Source organism: Lissotriton vulgaris, chromosome 12 (assembly GCF_964263255.1).
Source record: "Lissotriton vulgaris chromosome 12, aLisVul1.2, whole genome shotgun sequence".
Lineage (NCBI taxonomy): Eukaryota > Metazoa > Chordata > Amphibia > Caudata > Salamandridae > Lissotriton > Lissotriton vulgaris.
This window is the reverse complement of record NC_141700.1, coordinates 587,428,750-587,445,653: the sequence shown is the minus strand read 5'-3', so window position 1 is coordinate 587,445,653 and position 16,904 is coordinate 587,428,750. Positions and strand designations below refer to the sequence as shown.

The window sequence follows — 16,904 nt, the reverse complement described above, 5'->3', positions numbered from 1 at the left end:
ATATATATATATATATATATATATATATATATATACATATACATACACACATACACACATACACACGCACAAACACATACACCCATACCATAGAAACGTGCCCCTTTCGGAACACTCGCCCACAGGAAGGTCGTGTGCTGTGCTGGCGGAGCAAAGCAGTCAGTAACTCTTATTTCACTGCACGTTGACTACCCACGTGTGCGTTCCCTATTTAGACAATTTTTAATGATATATATATATATATATATATTTATATATACATATATAATAATCAATTAATACCAATATGTACCAATATACAATTTACTGAATAGTGCATCTCACACAGCTCGTTTATCTACTAATATTTACAGTAGAAGTTCAACATGATACGGACTGAATCTACCATCCGAAATAATAGTGTCAAGAATATTCTAGTTCCCCACAGAGCACAAAAAAATATTTCTTTGGACTCATGATACCATTATGATTTTATCATGTAGCACAAACCACTTCTGCTTTGCATAAAGGGGCCGCTTACATATCTGCAATAACTGTCTGTGAGCTAAGTCAAGTACACTGCACAGCATGCAAAATGAATGTAGCAGTTTATCGGAAGAGAACTACAGCCTGCAAGTAAAGAAAATGGTTTACTTGCTGATGATACTTTCCTCAAACAGATAAAATGTTCATCAGTTAAACACAGGGTATCCTGGTTCCTGGCAAGTGAGAAAAGCTCGTGTTATTAGAAAAACAACCCTGGGTTTAATGTGTGCATTTAGGTCGCCCTTTATATGGGAAACACTCCCCCAAAAATAAAACTGCAACTGCCTTGTACAAGTCAATGTTCTTGGCTTTAGTGTCTCAGCTGAGTGAAGTTTAAGATGAGCAAACGTTTCACATCGTTACAAATCTTGAAGCATCGTATGAAAAGATTTGTGCTTGCTCGATTCGGTAAGGCTGAGTCAACAGCTACATTCTGTATCAGTTCTTAAATAGAAATTAGGAGGGTTATAAAACAGTTAGTCCAGTATCATGGCAGACAGTGCATTGAGGTCCCTCATGTACGGATGTGCAGTCAATATTTCATCAATTTTATGTCTTTGCTGGTTTTCAGGAAAAATATTAAGCAATTCAATTTTTAAATGCATAGTTTCCGCACTATTTCTCTGGGAAGGTTTGGTTTGACAAGACTGCACTGTCTGGATCTGTGGAGTACCGCAAAGCTGAGGACCTCTGTGTTCTCGAAGCTCGGGTTGGATGGCTCCACCGGCAGCAGAGGAGGCTGGTGGAATAAGGGATGGTTCAGAAACATTCAAGCCTTCAGTGTTCGCGGGAAGGTATAGTGCAGGAACATTGCTGAAAAAAGAGCAGAACAGCAAATTATGTTTTACAGCCACATTTGTAAGTAATGAGTACAGTGTAAAGGTAATCTCCCCGATAAAGAATCTCTCTGCCTTGAGTTAGACTCCAGTTTAGATTGCACGCTAAATGCACTAGTTCGAGTACCATGCCATGAAGAGCTTTACTCAATGAATACGATTGTTTATTTGCCAGCTACCGTCCTCGGACACTGCCTGAACTCAGTTGACTGGACCGACACACAAGAGGTTTGCCAGGGAAAATATCCAGTATGCATGAAAACATTCCTAGAGAAGGTCAGGCGACTGCCTAGTCATGCTTTACTCCCGCCCCTACAAACTGTAAGAGGAAAAGCATAGGGGCTGCAGGGGTCAACAAATGGCACAGAAGACATGGACCAGTAGAATGGTGATCCTGGGCACCCAAGAGGACTAGCATTTAAAATAATGCTCTTGACAACTTACTTTTAACTATCTGGTGGTGATTATCTCTACCAGCCTGATAGACCTGCGCCTGCCAAACTTAAAGATAAGGGCTGGCCCAGCGGTCACTTAAAAGAAACAGCTGTCACAGTGGATCCTTACAATGTACTAACTGTTCAGAGGACAGCGGTCATCAATTTAATGGATGTTCACAAAACATAACTCACTACCCACTCACCCCAAACAAACTCCCAATGCGCGAGTTTTGAAAGTGCTCCCATACCCAGGGAACTTTGTCCCAGACTGTGGGAGTCATTATAGTTATTTTTCCCTGTACCTTTCTGCCAGGTTGTTTGTGGCAGTGACAGGCAGGAAAAAAATTATATTCCACCGTCCACCCCTAATACAGCAGACGGTGTAATAAATATCCTTTGGTCGATAGAGACAATGGTGGCTCAGTCGGTGGAATAATTAATGTCTGATTGTCTCTAAGTGAGGTGGGCGGACAGTTTGGTGGACAGGGTACTCTGTTACGTCTTAAGTGACACTGCATTGCAAGGGATCTAATTCTCTCGTATGCACACTCAACAAGATACAGGTTTATCCAGAGCGACCTTTTTAAGTCACATGTAGTTTCTGAAATATACTGTGCCTCTCCTAAATTTATCAAGGTAATACCAACCTCAAGCCTTTTACTCCTCCCCCAGATTCTCTAAAAGGGCCCTGCCCTAGACTGCTTGCACACAAATCAATTCTAGATCCATGATGAAACACACTCGCTCTGCCTCATTACGAAATATAATATTGATTTATTATTTGTAACAGAGTACTCAGAGTATCTTCTGGCCATGAAATTCAGACAGACACCACTGTAGGGTAAAGAATAAGCAATGGAACCCACTCTGACTAGCAGTGGGTATGGTAAATATATTCAGTTGCACTCCTAACATTAAAATCTTAGGTACAATCCAATACCTATGGCTGAAACCCATGCACTAAATATTAAGCTAAACGCCACTAAAACCTAAAAATTGAATTTTGAATTATAGACCTACTGAGCCTCTAAAGTTCTTTGTCAATAAGCTGGGTGATAGTATCATGCCACTTATGCTCCTCTCCAACAAAATACTTCTTGTAGGTGATTTTAATGTTTGTGTCGATGACCCTCAATGAAAAAAACTCTGAACTTAATAGAATCATATAAATTCATGTAAATTACATAATCGATGACTTACCGTACACATACAGGAAATAATACACTCCATTTACTTTTTACCAACTCCGATGTGAGTAAATTCAGTTACACATAGGCCATTCCATGGAAAGACCATAAACCTGTATTTTTTTCCTCTAACCATCACACAAGTACGTGAATGTGTTTCTAGTAAATTGGCATATTTTAATAGACTATGCGCCAAATTGAAGAGTGAACAGATGATTACCTTTCTGGCTGTCTTTCCACCTTGCTATTCTAATTGTACTGAGGGAATGCATCTGCAGTTGACTATCAGACTACCTCTGCATTAGATGTCACCATCCCATAAAAAATTCCAATACATAAAGCTATACCAACTAAACCTTAGTACACTTTTGAGGACCAAACAAAACTGTAAGAAACTGAGGCATCCTTTGAGTTTTCTAAGTCTAATTACAAAGTTTCTCTAAACTCTTACAAGAACCTTATCCAACAGGCATGGATGCACACTATTCTAATAAGATGACTTAACATTTTAACCCCACGAAATAAGTATTTTCTATAAATAAAAGTGTGTCCATTTCAGAGGTGGCACTTCCATCGAATTCACTCAAACCCTTTGCAATGGTCTATCAATTTTTTTTTCATCAGAACCTTATTTGTAGTTATTTTGGGGTCCTTTGAAAATAATCAAGCAAAACAAAATAGTACCTCCACACACAATAACTCAGAAATCCAAATATTACCTGATATGCTCCTCCCAGGGAAGATTCTGATACATCTAATGCTTTCCCTTCTTTCTCCCTTGTGATGGTTGAGCAAATTACATCAAAAATCTAAACTTCATCTTTTGAATCCTTGTCCCACCAAGAGTTTGACTAATAACCGACACCATTTTTAGGTCTCGTCTAAGGCATTGCGTTAGCAATGCTTTGGCGAGATATTTAGTCGAGCTGTCAAAAATGCTCCCAAAGCAGGTGGATAGGGTACAGTGCATGTACGCCGGGCGCGCGTACCATTTGTTCGCCTGCTGATCACTTTTGCGGCCGCTTTGATGTTCTCAGTGAGCCGCGCAGCCACTGAGAACATCAAAGCGGCTGCGAAAATGATCCCCCATTTGCCATCCGAAGCCCTCACTTTAGTGCTTTGCTTGTTTTTCCAGTGGACAACAGGGGTTATCTTGTCCAATAGGTTTGTATTATATGGGGTTGGTATTTAAAAGGCACTTTCTATACTCCTTGTGAGAGCTGAAGCACTTTCCAGATGGTCAAGGAAGTAGCTAGAACGGGTTATATTGGTGTTTGAACACTTTCAAGACCTGGGTATGGGTTACTTGTTTTCCAAATGATCAGTGGGACTCTATTCATTTCTAAGCGAGGGTGCATGTCATTTATTTATCAATGGGTTGCTGTGAATCACGAGAGCAGCGAGGGCGCCTGTTTCTCAATTACTTTTTTAAACCTTTAGCTTTACACAGTTTAACAGCTTTCTTTATTATTTATTAATTAACGAAGTTTGCAACAACACATATAATTATTTTCATAGGTAGGACATATTGCACGTACCCATGTATTGCATGCATTTTCAATGGCATTCATCTGAGCTATTGAACAAGGGAACAAACAGGATAGAGTTCCAACCATTAACTCCAAAAGACCCCTCTCTACTGTTTACAAGTGGGTGTTCCCCTGTCGCTTATGAGGGTCGTGATAGAATGACCTCGACTGCCCGGATTGAGTTATGCCAGGCCAGGGGACACACCACCGAGGTGTGCTGACCACATTTTTCCTGTACGTTCTTGTTACTTGTCCCGGGTCACTCACACAGGCGAGAAATTGAATCCGTATTCGTTCACGACCACTTATTTTATCATGTGCCGTGGCTGCCAGCCTTGGCATGGTGCACCGCAGCTTTTTTTTTTATCCACCACAACCTCACCTCTGGGGGTCTGGGATCCTCCAGAGTCAGGCATTAGCGCGCCGGGCAGCCAAAAAAGATGTCTTTTTCCCCACACTAGCGTTCGACTGATATTGTTCTAAGACGCGGCCCAGGGGTGCACCTACCAGCTCCCCAATGCTGAATACGAATTCCCTCTGGACTGTGAACACAAGGACGACCTATCAGTTATAGACCACACGCCATCCATACTCTCTCGAGATTTCTACTCCTGAGTCTTCCTCATCTTTCCTCTATAGTTAACAATGCTCAGGAACAACTTGTATTATCAAAGGAATTACTTCATTTTTAGTTTGGAGAAGTGACTCTTTAGTGCCACTAAGTGGACAATGTTGATAATACAAGAACAGTAGGGCCTGGGTAAGGAAATTGTTTTACTTTCGTAGTCCGAAAAGGATGTATTTGTGCCCATCCTGTTTTATGCAACTTAATGCTTAACAACAACAACAAAGATCGGTGCTCGGGCTTTTTCACAGTATAAATGATCTTTTAGAAAAATACTGGGTGCATATGTTTATTATTCTCACCAAAGACACAACTACACAAGCAAATTGCATGTTATTCCAAAACAAAAAAAAAACGTTAAGTACATATTAAAGTGATGCTAAAGGCGAGATCTAGCTTCGCTGGTCTGTAGCTTTCTTCGAGTGTGTTGGTCTGTTGTCACCAGTCTCTCCTGGACTTTGTCTTGTATTACAAATACATCTCTTGAAAATTAGGAGTGAATTTGTTGTCTGTACAAAGTGGTTAATTCAGAAGGCAGCGCCTTGAGGTTTCCAAGCCAGTGTGAACTCATACATTGTATACCCTTGGTAGCTCCTATTTTTCCTCTAATTCCAGATCCTGCCACAGCCCACCCGCACACATCCTCCCACCGGTGCCAGCTTCTTACATTTCCTAGACCCACCCACACTGGCTACCTTTGCAAGCCGGACACATCGCTTACCAGTGCCAACTTTTAAAAGCATCCACCAGTGAAGAAACTGCACACCAGTCCCACCCCCTTCCACTGTTCACTGCTGCAGCACTTCACACTGCGCACCGGTGCAAGCGCTTGACACTACCCACGGAGACCAGTACTTACTCTGCCCTCCTGTTCTTTACTCTGCCCACCGTTTCTTGCTACTCACACCATACACCAGTGCCAGGCCTTTCACTTCCCACCAATGTCTACTCCTACATTGGACATCAATGCCAGCTTCTCTCACTGCCAACCACAGTCTACTCATTGCACAGCAAACCAATCCTGTCTCCTCATGCCTATAAAAAAACAAAGCATAGCATAACAAAACAAAGCATGGCAAAACAAAACATAGCATAGTATAACTAAACATAGCATAACACAACAAAACATAGCATAAAAAAATAGCTTAGCATAGCAAAACAAAGCTTAGCATAGCATAACAAAACATAGCATAATAAAACCCAACAAAACATAGAATAACAAAACGTAGGATAGCAAAACAAAACATGTTATGCTATGTTTTGTTATGCTATGCTATGTTTTGTTTTGCTATCCTATGCTTTGTTTGTTATGCTATGCTGTGTTTTGTTATGCTATGCTGTGTTTTGTTTTGCTATGCTTTGCTATGTTTTGCTATCCCATGCTTTGATTTGTTATGCTATGCTATGCTGTGTTTTGTTATGCAATGCTATGTTTTGTTATGCTATGCTTTGCTATGCTATGTTTGGTTGTGCTATGCTTTGTTATGCTATGCTTTGTTATGCTATGCTTTGTTGTGTTTTATTATGCTATGCTTAGTTTTGCTATGCTATGTTTTGTTATGCTATGTTTTGCTATGCTATGTTTTGTTATGCTATGTTTTGTTATGCTATGTTTTGTTATGCTATGTTTTGTTATGCTATGTTTTGTTATGCTATGTTTTGTTATGCTTTGCTACATTTTGTTGTGTTTGGTATGCTATGCTATGTTTTGCTATGCTATGATATGTTTTGTTATGTTTTGTTGTGTTTTTTTAAGCTATGCTATGTTTTGTTGGTTTTAGCTATGTTTTTATGCTATGTGTTGTGTTATGCTGTTTTGTTATGCTATGCTATAACAAAACATAGCATGACAACAACACATAGCATAAACAAAATAGCTAAAACCAACAAAACATAGCATAGCATAAAAACACAACAAGATATAACAAAACAAAACATATCATAGCAAAACATAGCATAGCATACCAAACACAACAAAACGTAGAAAAGCATAACAAAACATAGCATAACATAGCATAGCAAAACTAAGCATAGCATAATAAAACAACACAACGCATAGCATAACAAAGCATAGCATAACAAAGCAAAGCATAGCATAACAGAACAAAACATAGCATAACAACACACAGCATAGCATAACAAAACATAGCATAACAAATCAAAGCATGGGATAGCAAAACATAGCATAGGACAACAAAACATAGGATAGCAAAACCAAACATAGCATAGCATAAAGCATCACTCAGCACCACCACAGCATCACTCAGGGGCACCACAACATTACTATGCGCTACCACAGCATCACTGAACGCCACTGCATCACTCGTTCGCCACCACAACATCACTCACCGCCGCCACAGCATCAATCTGTGCAACCATTCAACAACAACTGTTTCAAATATGTTCTCTCAATGTTTCAAGCTTTATTACAAAGGTCACAAAAAGATGTTAATATTTCACTTCTGTTCTTGGATTTTGGTCACAATAAAATACACTGAACATAATCTTCACAAAAGTTAAAGCTATTGCCATTATACATTAAAATAACTTATTTCAGTATTATTAAAAAAAATTAAAATCCATTGTTATTTGTAATATCAATACATGGAAGTCACGTAAATACAACACATATTGCATTACAAATGCTATAGGTGTCACATTTGCGAAAGTTAACTATTGGCATTGTAAATGACAAAGCTGTTTGGCTATTTTCAAAACCAACACATAAATAAAAAATGTGTCATTTACAATACCAATAGCTCAAACTTTCCTAATGCGAACCTATTGCATTGCAAATGCTTGTTCCTAACTGGACAATAGTCGGTAAACCTTTGCTTGAATCAAGCAAGTCCCTAAATCTTGGAAGTGGGAAATAATTATTCCTTTGTTAAGTATAGATAAATACAATTAGCCAATATCATTATTTCAAGCTAAAATTGTTGAAAGCATTGGCCATTCTGAATTTATTAAATCAAATGACATCTTGTACTCATCATTCGGGCTTTGGCATATCATACAGCACTGAAACAATGCCAGATGCAGTAGTAAATAACAGCCTCTGGGACTCAGTATCAAGGACAGTGTCCTGAACTGGTTTATGTCTTCTATCAATCTGAGTGCTTTGAAGTACAGTAGCTGGCACCTTTTGATTTAGAATTTTAAATGGTCTCTTGTGCAGTTCCACATGGTTTGGCACTGAGCCCGATCAGGTTTAATAGTGATGTGGCAGCAGTAGCCACCTTTTTCTCTTTGAGTAAATTATTTCACACATGCAGATGACACTCAATTAAAAGTATGTCTAGATTGTACCAATGATTATGCCTGTAATATAATTAAAGATTGTCTTCAAAGTGGGATGTCGTGGATAAAAGACGGGTCTCAGTAACATTGCTCTGACCCTTAAAAGGATAGATGTTATTAGCTTACCACAATTTGTGTGAGCCAACTTACTTATAAGTCCATGGTATATTGTGCCAGGGGGTACCAAGGGCCTGTATGTTAAGTGTCTCTAGTTATCTGCAGCACTTATTGTGCCTTCACAAGTGTGGCAAAGCACGACTCCCAGCCCGTACTGCTGGACGGTCGAGCAGTTTCACAACTGTTAAATCAACTTTGCTATTTAAAATAATAGCAAGCCCAAAACCTCCTTTTTAAGATTTCTAGGTCATTGCTAAAGGCAGTCCTACTGATCCCTAAAAGTAGGGTGCATTATGTTTAAAAAATGGACATGTGCTTTATTAAATTTACATGTACTGGCAGTAAAATCCCTGCATTGTTCTTTATACTGTGGAAACCCTAGTAGCCCCATTGGCGAGTATGGTGCTAGACACCAACAACTCAGCAGTGCTAACTTCTAAAAGGTACTACTAAATATGGTACTTCAAGGTATCAAACAAATTGTTACCATAAACTCTACTTGTTGCTAAAGCAGATTTTATTCAAACTTTTGTACAAATGACAACTTTAGAAAGTTGCTGCTTTGTTGCCCAAAGTATCCAGTAACCAGTTAAGGCTGCTGTCCATGAGACAGCTTTCTGCCTTCCTGTGGAGAGCTGAGAACAACCCCCAGGAAGAGAAACAAAAGACCTGCTGAGAGTAGAGGAGCAACTTCCTCCTGACAAGGATGGCCAGAGTGGGTGAGAGACGCTTATGAAGGGCAAATGGCAGTAACACACGAGAAGGACTGCTCTTCTGCTTTGACAGACAGGTTGGCATCTTGGGCAGAGAGGGAATAGCTGTGATCAAACAGTTTTTTCCATAGGGTGTGTAGCACCCATGGAGCCATATTTTGGGTTGTGCTACAGAGCGTCCCACATGAAAAGAAGGGTCTGCCATGTTGGGAGTGCGCAGCATAGTGCATTCTGGGCTAGCTAGATGCCACACTTCGCAGGAAGTCATCAGTTGGGAGAGGCCCTGGTAGCCAATTAGCTAGACTGCCCCGTTCCCCAGGCTTGTAGCGGACATAAAAGTGGCATCGTTGTCACTCAAACCTTAAAACAGCTGCACCAAAGGCCAGATAGCACTTGCTGCATCTTGGGCTAGCAAGGAAAGGACTGTGCTTGTGGTGTTTCACTTATGGAAAAGTTGTACACAAACTGTGACTCCAAGAGTCGGTAGGCTGACTCCCAGTTACAGCCGCAGGGCCATAAAAGCTGAGAAGCATGCTCCTTTGTTAGCCAAGCATTAAAAAGCTTGATTGCCACTAGACGCTGAGGTGCAACTTAACAGACAGATTCCCGGCCCTCACCAGTTGCACCAGAGTCTGCTTGACCTGGAAGAGTCTTGGAGGGCAGATTGATTAGTGGTGTGCTGGACTTCACCTGGACTTTGTAGGACATTGGCTTTGGTGGCCAAAGAGAGCTACCCCAGGTGCTTGTGGACGAAGGAGTGGCTACAGGAAGACCACCCGACACCAGCTTTTCATCCATTAACATGTTGAGCATCCTTCATTCCTTATATCAGGACCACTCCATTGACTTCTATGAAGGTTTGCTCATAGCAACTGGACTGAAGACTGCTTGGACTACGAGGCCACCGTTCACCTGGACCTGACTGGTCCCTGTGACTGGCTAACAGAGTTATTCTCCACAAGAGAGCCCATATAGCCATTTTCAAAACACTTGTCGTGGCTAATCCTAAAACGCAAGTCACAGCAGATTACAAAGATTTATAGAATGTTTTATTGCTCCTTTGAAAATGTGCATCTCAAGAACCCTCTGGTAGATTTATGTTGCTGAGGTGACTAAAGAGCAAAATGCAACCTATTGGTGTAAATTGGTGGCAGATATTTACTGTGTTGAATTCTCTTCTTATTCAACTTTTTGATACTTTATATTGCTTTACACTTGTTCCTTTGTTGAAGTCTGACTGCTCTGAGCCACAGCTACCCAGAACTGAGCCATGGTTTTACGAACTAACCTGCCTGGTCTCAAAACGTAATTGTACATTCATTACGCGGAGATATTGACCAATAACCCCATATAATAAATTACTTTCCTCACAAGATGTCCATTTATGGTGTTCTGGGGACTACATCCTCTGCTCCACCCACACGCTCTCAAGGGCAGAGGCACCACGGCACGCGGGGACTGCACACTGCACTTTATATAAGGGGAACAAGCCTCAAGATCCTCTGCTTGAGCCCAGGAGGAGGGCTCCATCAATGTGCACTTAAGTGCAGAGAGGCCGCAGCATGTGGGAAATGCGCGGGATGCGCCCAGGCAAAAACTAGGCCAGAAGTAGGCCCATCTTCACCATTCATTGGCTGGTCTGTGTCACCTCCCCTAGTGTTTGGATTTTGCTTTTAAAACAGCGAGACACTTCTCATCTAAAGTAGTTGGTGACATAATAGGAACTCCACCTATAATAACTGCAGGGTAGTTCCGTCTAACTTATCTTGCCAACATATAACATCTGCTTTGGGGTTAAGCTTGGGGAGACATGGGAAAGAGAAAATGGTCTTGGGTAAGGATAATAATAAAGCTGATCCACTACGCTGGTGTCCTTTTTGGCCCATGTGGTAGGGGTCATCTCTAAAGAGATAGAACTCGCAGAGAAAAGTTTATTCCTGAATTTAATCGAAGACCCAAGTTGTCCCCTCCTTTGGGCCAGCCAGGATTTCAACCATGCTCTGAGGTCAGAGACTCTTTGACCACTGGTAACCGATTACCCAGTGAATTGGAGTCCCAAGCTCACCTGTCCACTATAGGTGACCTCAACAATTCAGTTATATCCCATGTGGCAGTGTGGACCCTCTGCCAAAAAGAAACAACAGCCCAAGCAGGTTGGTAACCACAGGTCTAGAGTACTGCGGTGTCTATGCAAAAACTGTCAGTCTGGTCCACCTCAGCCATCTGTAAATGGAGCTCCAAATCCTGACTGGGAACAGGTACTTGTCAAGTTTACAGCTATTTCTGTTGCCTGTGTCACTCCATTGGTAGAAAAAATGAGGAGCCTTGAAAACGCAGATCTGGACCGTACTCTGACACATGCCAGAGAAAATGTGGCCTTTTACACCGGGCCCATGGGACAAGCCATTTCTATTGCCAGTGTCTCCAACTTGGACAAGTCCATGCCACAAGTATATATGGGATCTGCCAACGCCAAACTTCCCGGCACCACTAGATGATGGCACCCCCAAAGGTACTGAGAGGAGAGTGGCATACAAGTGGGGGGGCTTAGGGGTAGAGCATTCAGTCTGATCGGGATACAGAAGGTTTCTGCCCAGCCTGATGTGACTGACCTGCATGTTTCAACCTCATACCAGAATACTGCCATATGCTGCTTTGACGACAGATGTACCGTCTCTGCCCAACTTCACAGAAGAATCAACTCCTCACGCTTCCACACTCTTCACCAGATTCTGAAAATCTTTAGATGGATTCCCACTGACGCCAGGAAGACGGTCACCCATACACTCATAATCAGCACACTCGACTACTGCAACACACTACGCAGGCACCACCTAGAAACTCTTCAGAAAACTTTAGCACACTGCAGCCAGACTGGTCCTCCTCTCCAAACTCCTACAAGAACTGGACAGGTTACCAGTTAACAAAAAAAGTCACCTTAAAGCTACTCACACACCTACTAAGCCCTGCACGATGCTGGACCAGCATTCCTGAACCACCGCCTCATTCCACGCACCCACAAAACACATCCACTCTGCCTAATTGGCCCTTTCACTGTACCCCGGATCCGCAAGATCAGGGCAGGAGGAAGATTCTTCTCAGACTATGCCCCCAAATCCTGGAATGCCATGCCTCTTCACCTCAGCCTCTCCCGTTGACGGACACAATTCAGGAAGGAACTCAAGACCTGGTTCTTCGAATGAACCACAGCGCCCAGTTCGGACCTGCAACCTCCCCCCTGCACCTAGAGACCCTAACGGGTGAGTAGCTGGGCTTAACAAGTACCGACTGATTGAACTTATAAATAAGAAAATGGTTGGCTCAAAACGTACATTTCAATATTAGGGAAAATACCAATATTTGGCAGGAGAAGTGGTCCTACCACTAAGAATTTGATGGTGGGATTGTATAGTGATTAATTGCAGGCAACAGAGTTAGGCCCATTGTTTGATCTCAAGAAACCAGAGGAAGCATCCTTTGAATGGCTGCATCAATGTTCTTATGCTAGGATTTTTATTAACGCCTGCAACCTAGGGTGCAGCACCGGTTCCAGCTGTTTACACCAATGGTTTATGAGCCTGTAAGATGACAGGGTTTTAACTTTAAACAGGTTCCTCCCCTTATTGGGTCTAGTTTGTATAGATTGACAATCAAAGGATTTAACTGAAGCTAAAGATATAGTCAAGGTATCCAAGGTCTGCCATGCACCTGCTGGTTCCTCAACTACATACAGACAAGGCCTTGCTATAGGCTTGCCTGTTGGAATACTGCTGGTATTCGCATTAAACAGCAGGGCCCGACGTAGACTGATTTTATTACACAATTTGACATTATAATGTTGGAAGCAACCTAGGCCCTAGAGGAAATTGCATGGAATGGTTTTGCGCTTCATCATTCCATCCATTGCCTCATCTGGGCAGAGAGCACTGGGAGGTCTTGCTGATTCGCATTTCTAAACTCTTTAAGTTTGCCCCCATTGCTTTTAATCATAATGGTATCTAGATTTTGTGGATTATATTAATGAATAAGTCTACTTTTTTCACATACATTTTTAAAATTCAGCCTATGGCATAGGTTGCTAATAGACACTTTTCCGGATGCTGTCAGTTTTAAAAGTTCTTTAAGCCTTTTAAAGGTCTGACCCCTTTTTAATGACTGGCATGCCTCTTTTTACCAAATCATTTGATCACAGGGGTTTGAGGCTAAATAAGATTTTGTGTAACTCAGGCCTCCCCAAAATGGTGGATATTGTGACGGACCCCTTTAACTGGGTTCCCACCTTTGTTGGTTAGGCCCAAGTTCAATCATAGGTAATATGAACTGTTTGCTAACTCTTGGAGGGGGGAGGGAGGATGAGGGTGATGACTGAAAACTGCTACAGGGACCATAAAAAGCACTCTTGAGTTTGTCCTCAATCTTCCTGACCGCTTGAGCTCCTCTGTTTCCCCTGGTCAAACTGGCACCTCTCAGAAGGATAATGGACTTGGGTTAAGATGGAAAGTAATCCATATTCCTACCTTGTTGTACTTACTTATTCAGCTTAATTATAAGGCTTATTAATAGTGTATCCCTCGCCCACTGACCTTTCAGATGCTTTCCAGGTTTTTTAATTACTCTATCAGACACGTCATGCTTGATCTCTCAGGAGCTAGAAGGGCAATTAAACTTGGATGCAGAATCGCTAATCACATATTCTGTGAAACCCTTAATGCTTGACGTAGAAACAAGCAGCCTATTGTAGCAGCTAGGCAAGCTAATAAACAGGCAATTAACAACAGGAAATTAGTAATCAAGGAGGAAACAAGGGACCTCCAAATTCATATGTGCAAGGTGAAGGACACAAGGGGGTTTTGGACATTGTAAATGGAAAGCAGGCATCGTTACCTTTGTATGATGGGCTCGGTTCCACCATCAGCCCAGATAAATGGGTAGATCATTTAAAACACATTTACTCATTTGGTCATTGTTCCATGGCAGTCCCTGTAAGGGGTCTCTCGGTTCCCCATGAAAATCACTTTTGCGCTTGAGGAGGTCAAATAAGCCTCCAGGGCCAGATAGTTTTCCCATAGACCTCTAGAAAATGAAAACCCCAGTGAGCCATTCAGGTGAGTTCATAAGGGCATGCTGGTGCTAGTAGTTTATACTCGAGCTGGTGTATAAAACAAACCAGCATGCAGCAATAGCGCCAACGAGCACTTCAGTGTTTTTCATTGCAGTCTTATGAGTAAGGAGCCGCAGAGCCCCGAAACGTGTCAGGATTTTATTGTATCGAAATTGAAAATGCCGGTTCCCGTTGAATAAATGGCTGGTGAAACCACTTTGCTGTAGTGTGCGTCCTTGCTTCAGGGCGACTTTTGAGATATATAGATATATATATGCAACAGCTTTCGGTCTCCCCGAACGGCAGTCCAGAAACAACGGACCACCAGGCAGCCTTGAATCAACAGATCGGTTTATTATCCCTTTTTCCTCACATCCAGCATGACGCGTTTCGGGCAACAAGTGCCCTTGTTCACATAATCATCATGCAGTACGGAATTGGTTTTTATACATGTTTTTTTAAAGTTTCAATGGCACTTGACCATAAACAGTGAAAACATACCGCTGTGCAAAGAAAACATGTCAATGGAACGTCAAATTTTAAGACTTAGATGTTCTCGCCTTATGTATAATACATATCTTCACGATAATTCAATACTAACATTTAATTGAACTGGATTTCATTAGATGTAATCATGTATTGCAATGTTCTTTTATGATTATTTTTTAATAATCGATTTAAATGAGTGAGGGTGGCCTGCCCTTGTCACAAAGCCATCCGCTGCCCCTTCATCACTTTCATTAAATATTTTTTTAAATACACCCTTGTAAGAACTTTTAGATTGCAACAAGTTAATTTACTGGTGATTTGGGATTTTGCCAGAGTTTGCTGAAGCGGCTGGACCTTTTCTGTACTGAATGCCAAGGCGTGGAATTGCCTACCTCAAACAATCGCAACCACCACCAGTTTGTAAACTTTTAACACTTGTTTTTTCTTTAAATACTTCACTATGAACCTTTCCCAATTGTGGGGTTTCTTGATCAGTGCTAAGAAGCTCTAAAGGTAAATGTTGTGCTCTACAAACTACTAATTCAATCAAATCAACTTCTCAGCAAATGTTAAAACATCTTATTTCATGAAAAGGTGGTTTAGATATCTCAGATGTAAAATGCTGTTGGCCCAAGCTACAGAGTGCTACAGTTATCGCTGATGCAAGTGTTGTGTCTCTGGGACTATGGACATTCTACGTCCGTGACTCCTGCTTTGAATTCCTGCTTTTGCTGACTCACATGAAAACACCCAAGATCCAGGCATCTGTTTTAGTTTTGTTGGTAAATCACTAAAAGAGCCCATTCATTATAGAAAACGCTGACAGTGCTGAGCAGCCACTTAGGGGCAAATGAAGGATACAATGAGGCAATTACCATTTGCTGTTAACATTAAAGATGTTGGCTCGGATACGCAGATATCAATGTGAGCTTATGGTCTTTCCTAAGTAGCTAATCTGCATTCTCTAAAGCCATTTCATCATCCCTTTAACCTTCAAAACTATGGAGCACCCAAACTCATCATCTTAGTGGGCCACTTGAGTATCATCTTTAAACTGGGCCCTTCTTTCAAATTTGATTGATTTATAAAAAAGAGCAGGAAATACTAATCTCTGAAGAGCAGCAAAAGAAAACCACTGATTTCCTCACAATGTAACTATTTCAATCATCTGTACACTGAGCATCCAGTAAAAGGCAGCTCATAAAATATGGACTACTCTGCACCTTGAGATGCGCATCAGTGGAAGAAGTAAAGGTCGAGAACTGCTAATGGGACATAGTTTTCTAACAAAGGAGCTTGAATAAATGCTCTTATTTACTTTTAGCACTGACTCTACCTTGATTTTCATTCACTATCATCTCAACATGAGGAAAGAAAATATCCAACATACTGGAAACAGTACTTTATGACCAAATTGAAAGAGAACCGGAGTTAAGAGCAGGAGTGAAGAGCATGGGAATATGGGACTTCGGGATCCAAACACTGGAAGAGACCTTAAAAACTAACGTCTTGATTCATTGAACACCCTTATTTAATTCTGGTCCCAGGGAAGAGGAAGACAGTGGAAGAATGGCAAAGGGAAATACATGTTTTGCTGTTGCAACACTATATAAAAATGTCAATCTACCATGGCGTGTGGAAGAGAACGGAGACTCTGGAAACTAGGGGCACCTGTGAGACATATTGAAGGAAGCTGGCTCTTTATGTGATGTGTCAATGAGTTGCTATACTGTGTAAAGAGTCCAGGGGTTTTCTTTTCAGTAACAATATGAAGTATCTTTATATATGTTTTGCCATCAGAGGAAAAAGCGTTCAGGTAAGAACGTTTTTAAATATAAATTTTTTTTTGTTCAAAAAGTGGACAGTGCAATTTCCGAGTTCTGCAATGTTATCCTATGGAAGGAAGAACAAGTTTTGCAAACAGGTATAGTGCATCGACTTTCAAGGCCTATCTCCAGGAGATAAGATGAGTGGTGGGCAAAGTCTAATGCAGCACCATCAGTACACCACCAGCAAGAGGGTGGCCAGGTGCAGAGTGCAAATCC

General features: G+C 41.4%; 1 protein-coding gene across 1 annotated transcript in view; it reads right to left on the bottom strand.

Annotated features, from left to right (window-relative positions):
- Positions 1–291: 291 nt before the first annotated feature.
- Positions 292–16,904, bottom strand: part of N4BP1 (NEDD4 binding protein 1) — a 281,533-nt gene continuing 264,920 nt past the window's right edge. Inside the window, exon 7 of the mRNA XM_086945445.1 lies at positions 292–1,338. Coding sequence (XP_086801571.1) covers positions 1,002–1,338 — 337 coding nt within the window. The 3' untranslated portion in view covers positions 292–1,001. The remainder of the gene's footprint in view (positions 1,339–16,904) is intronic.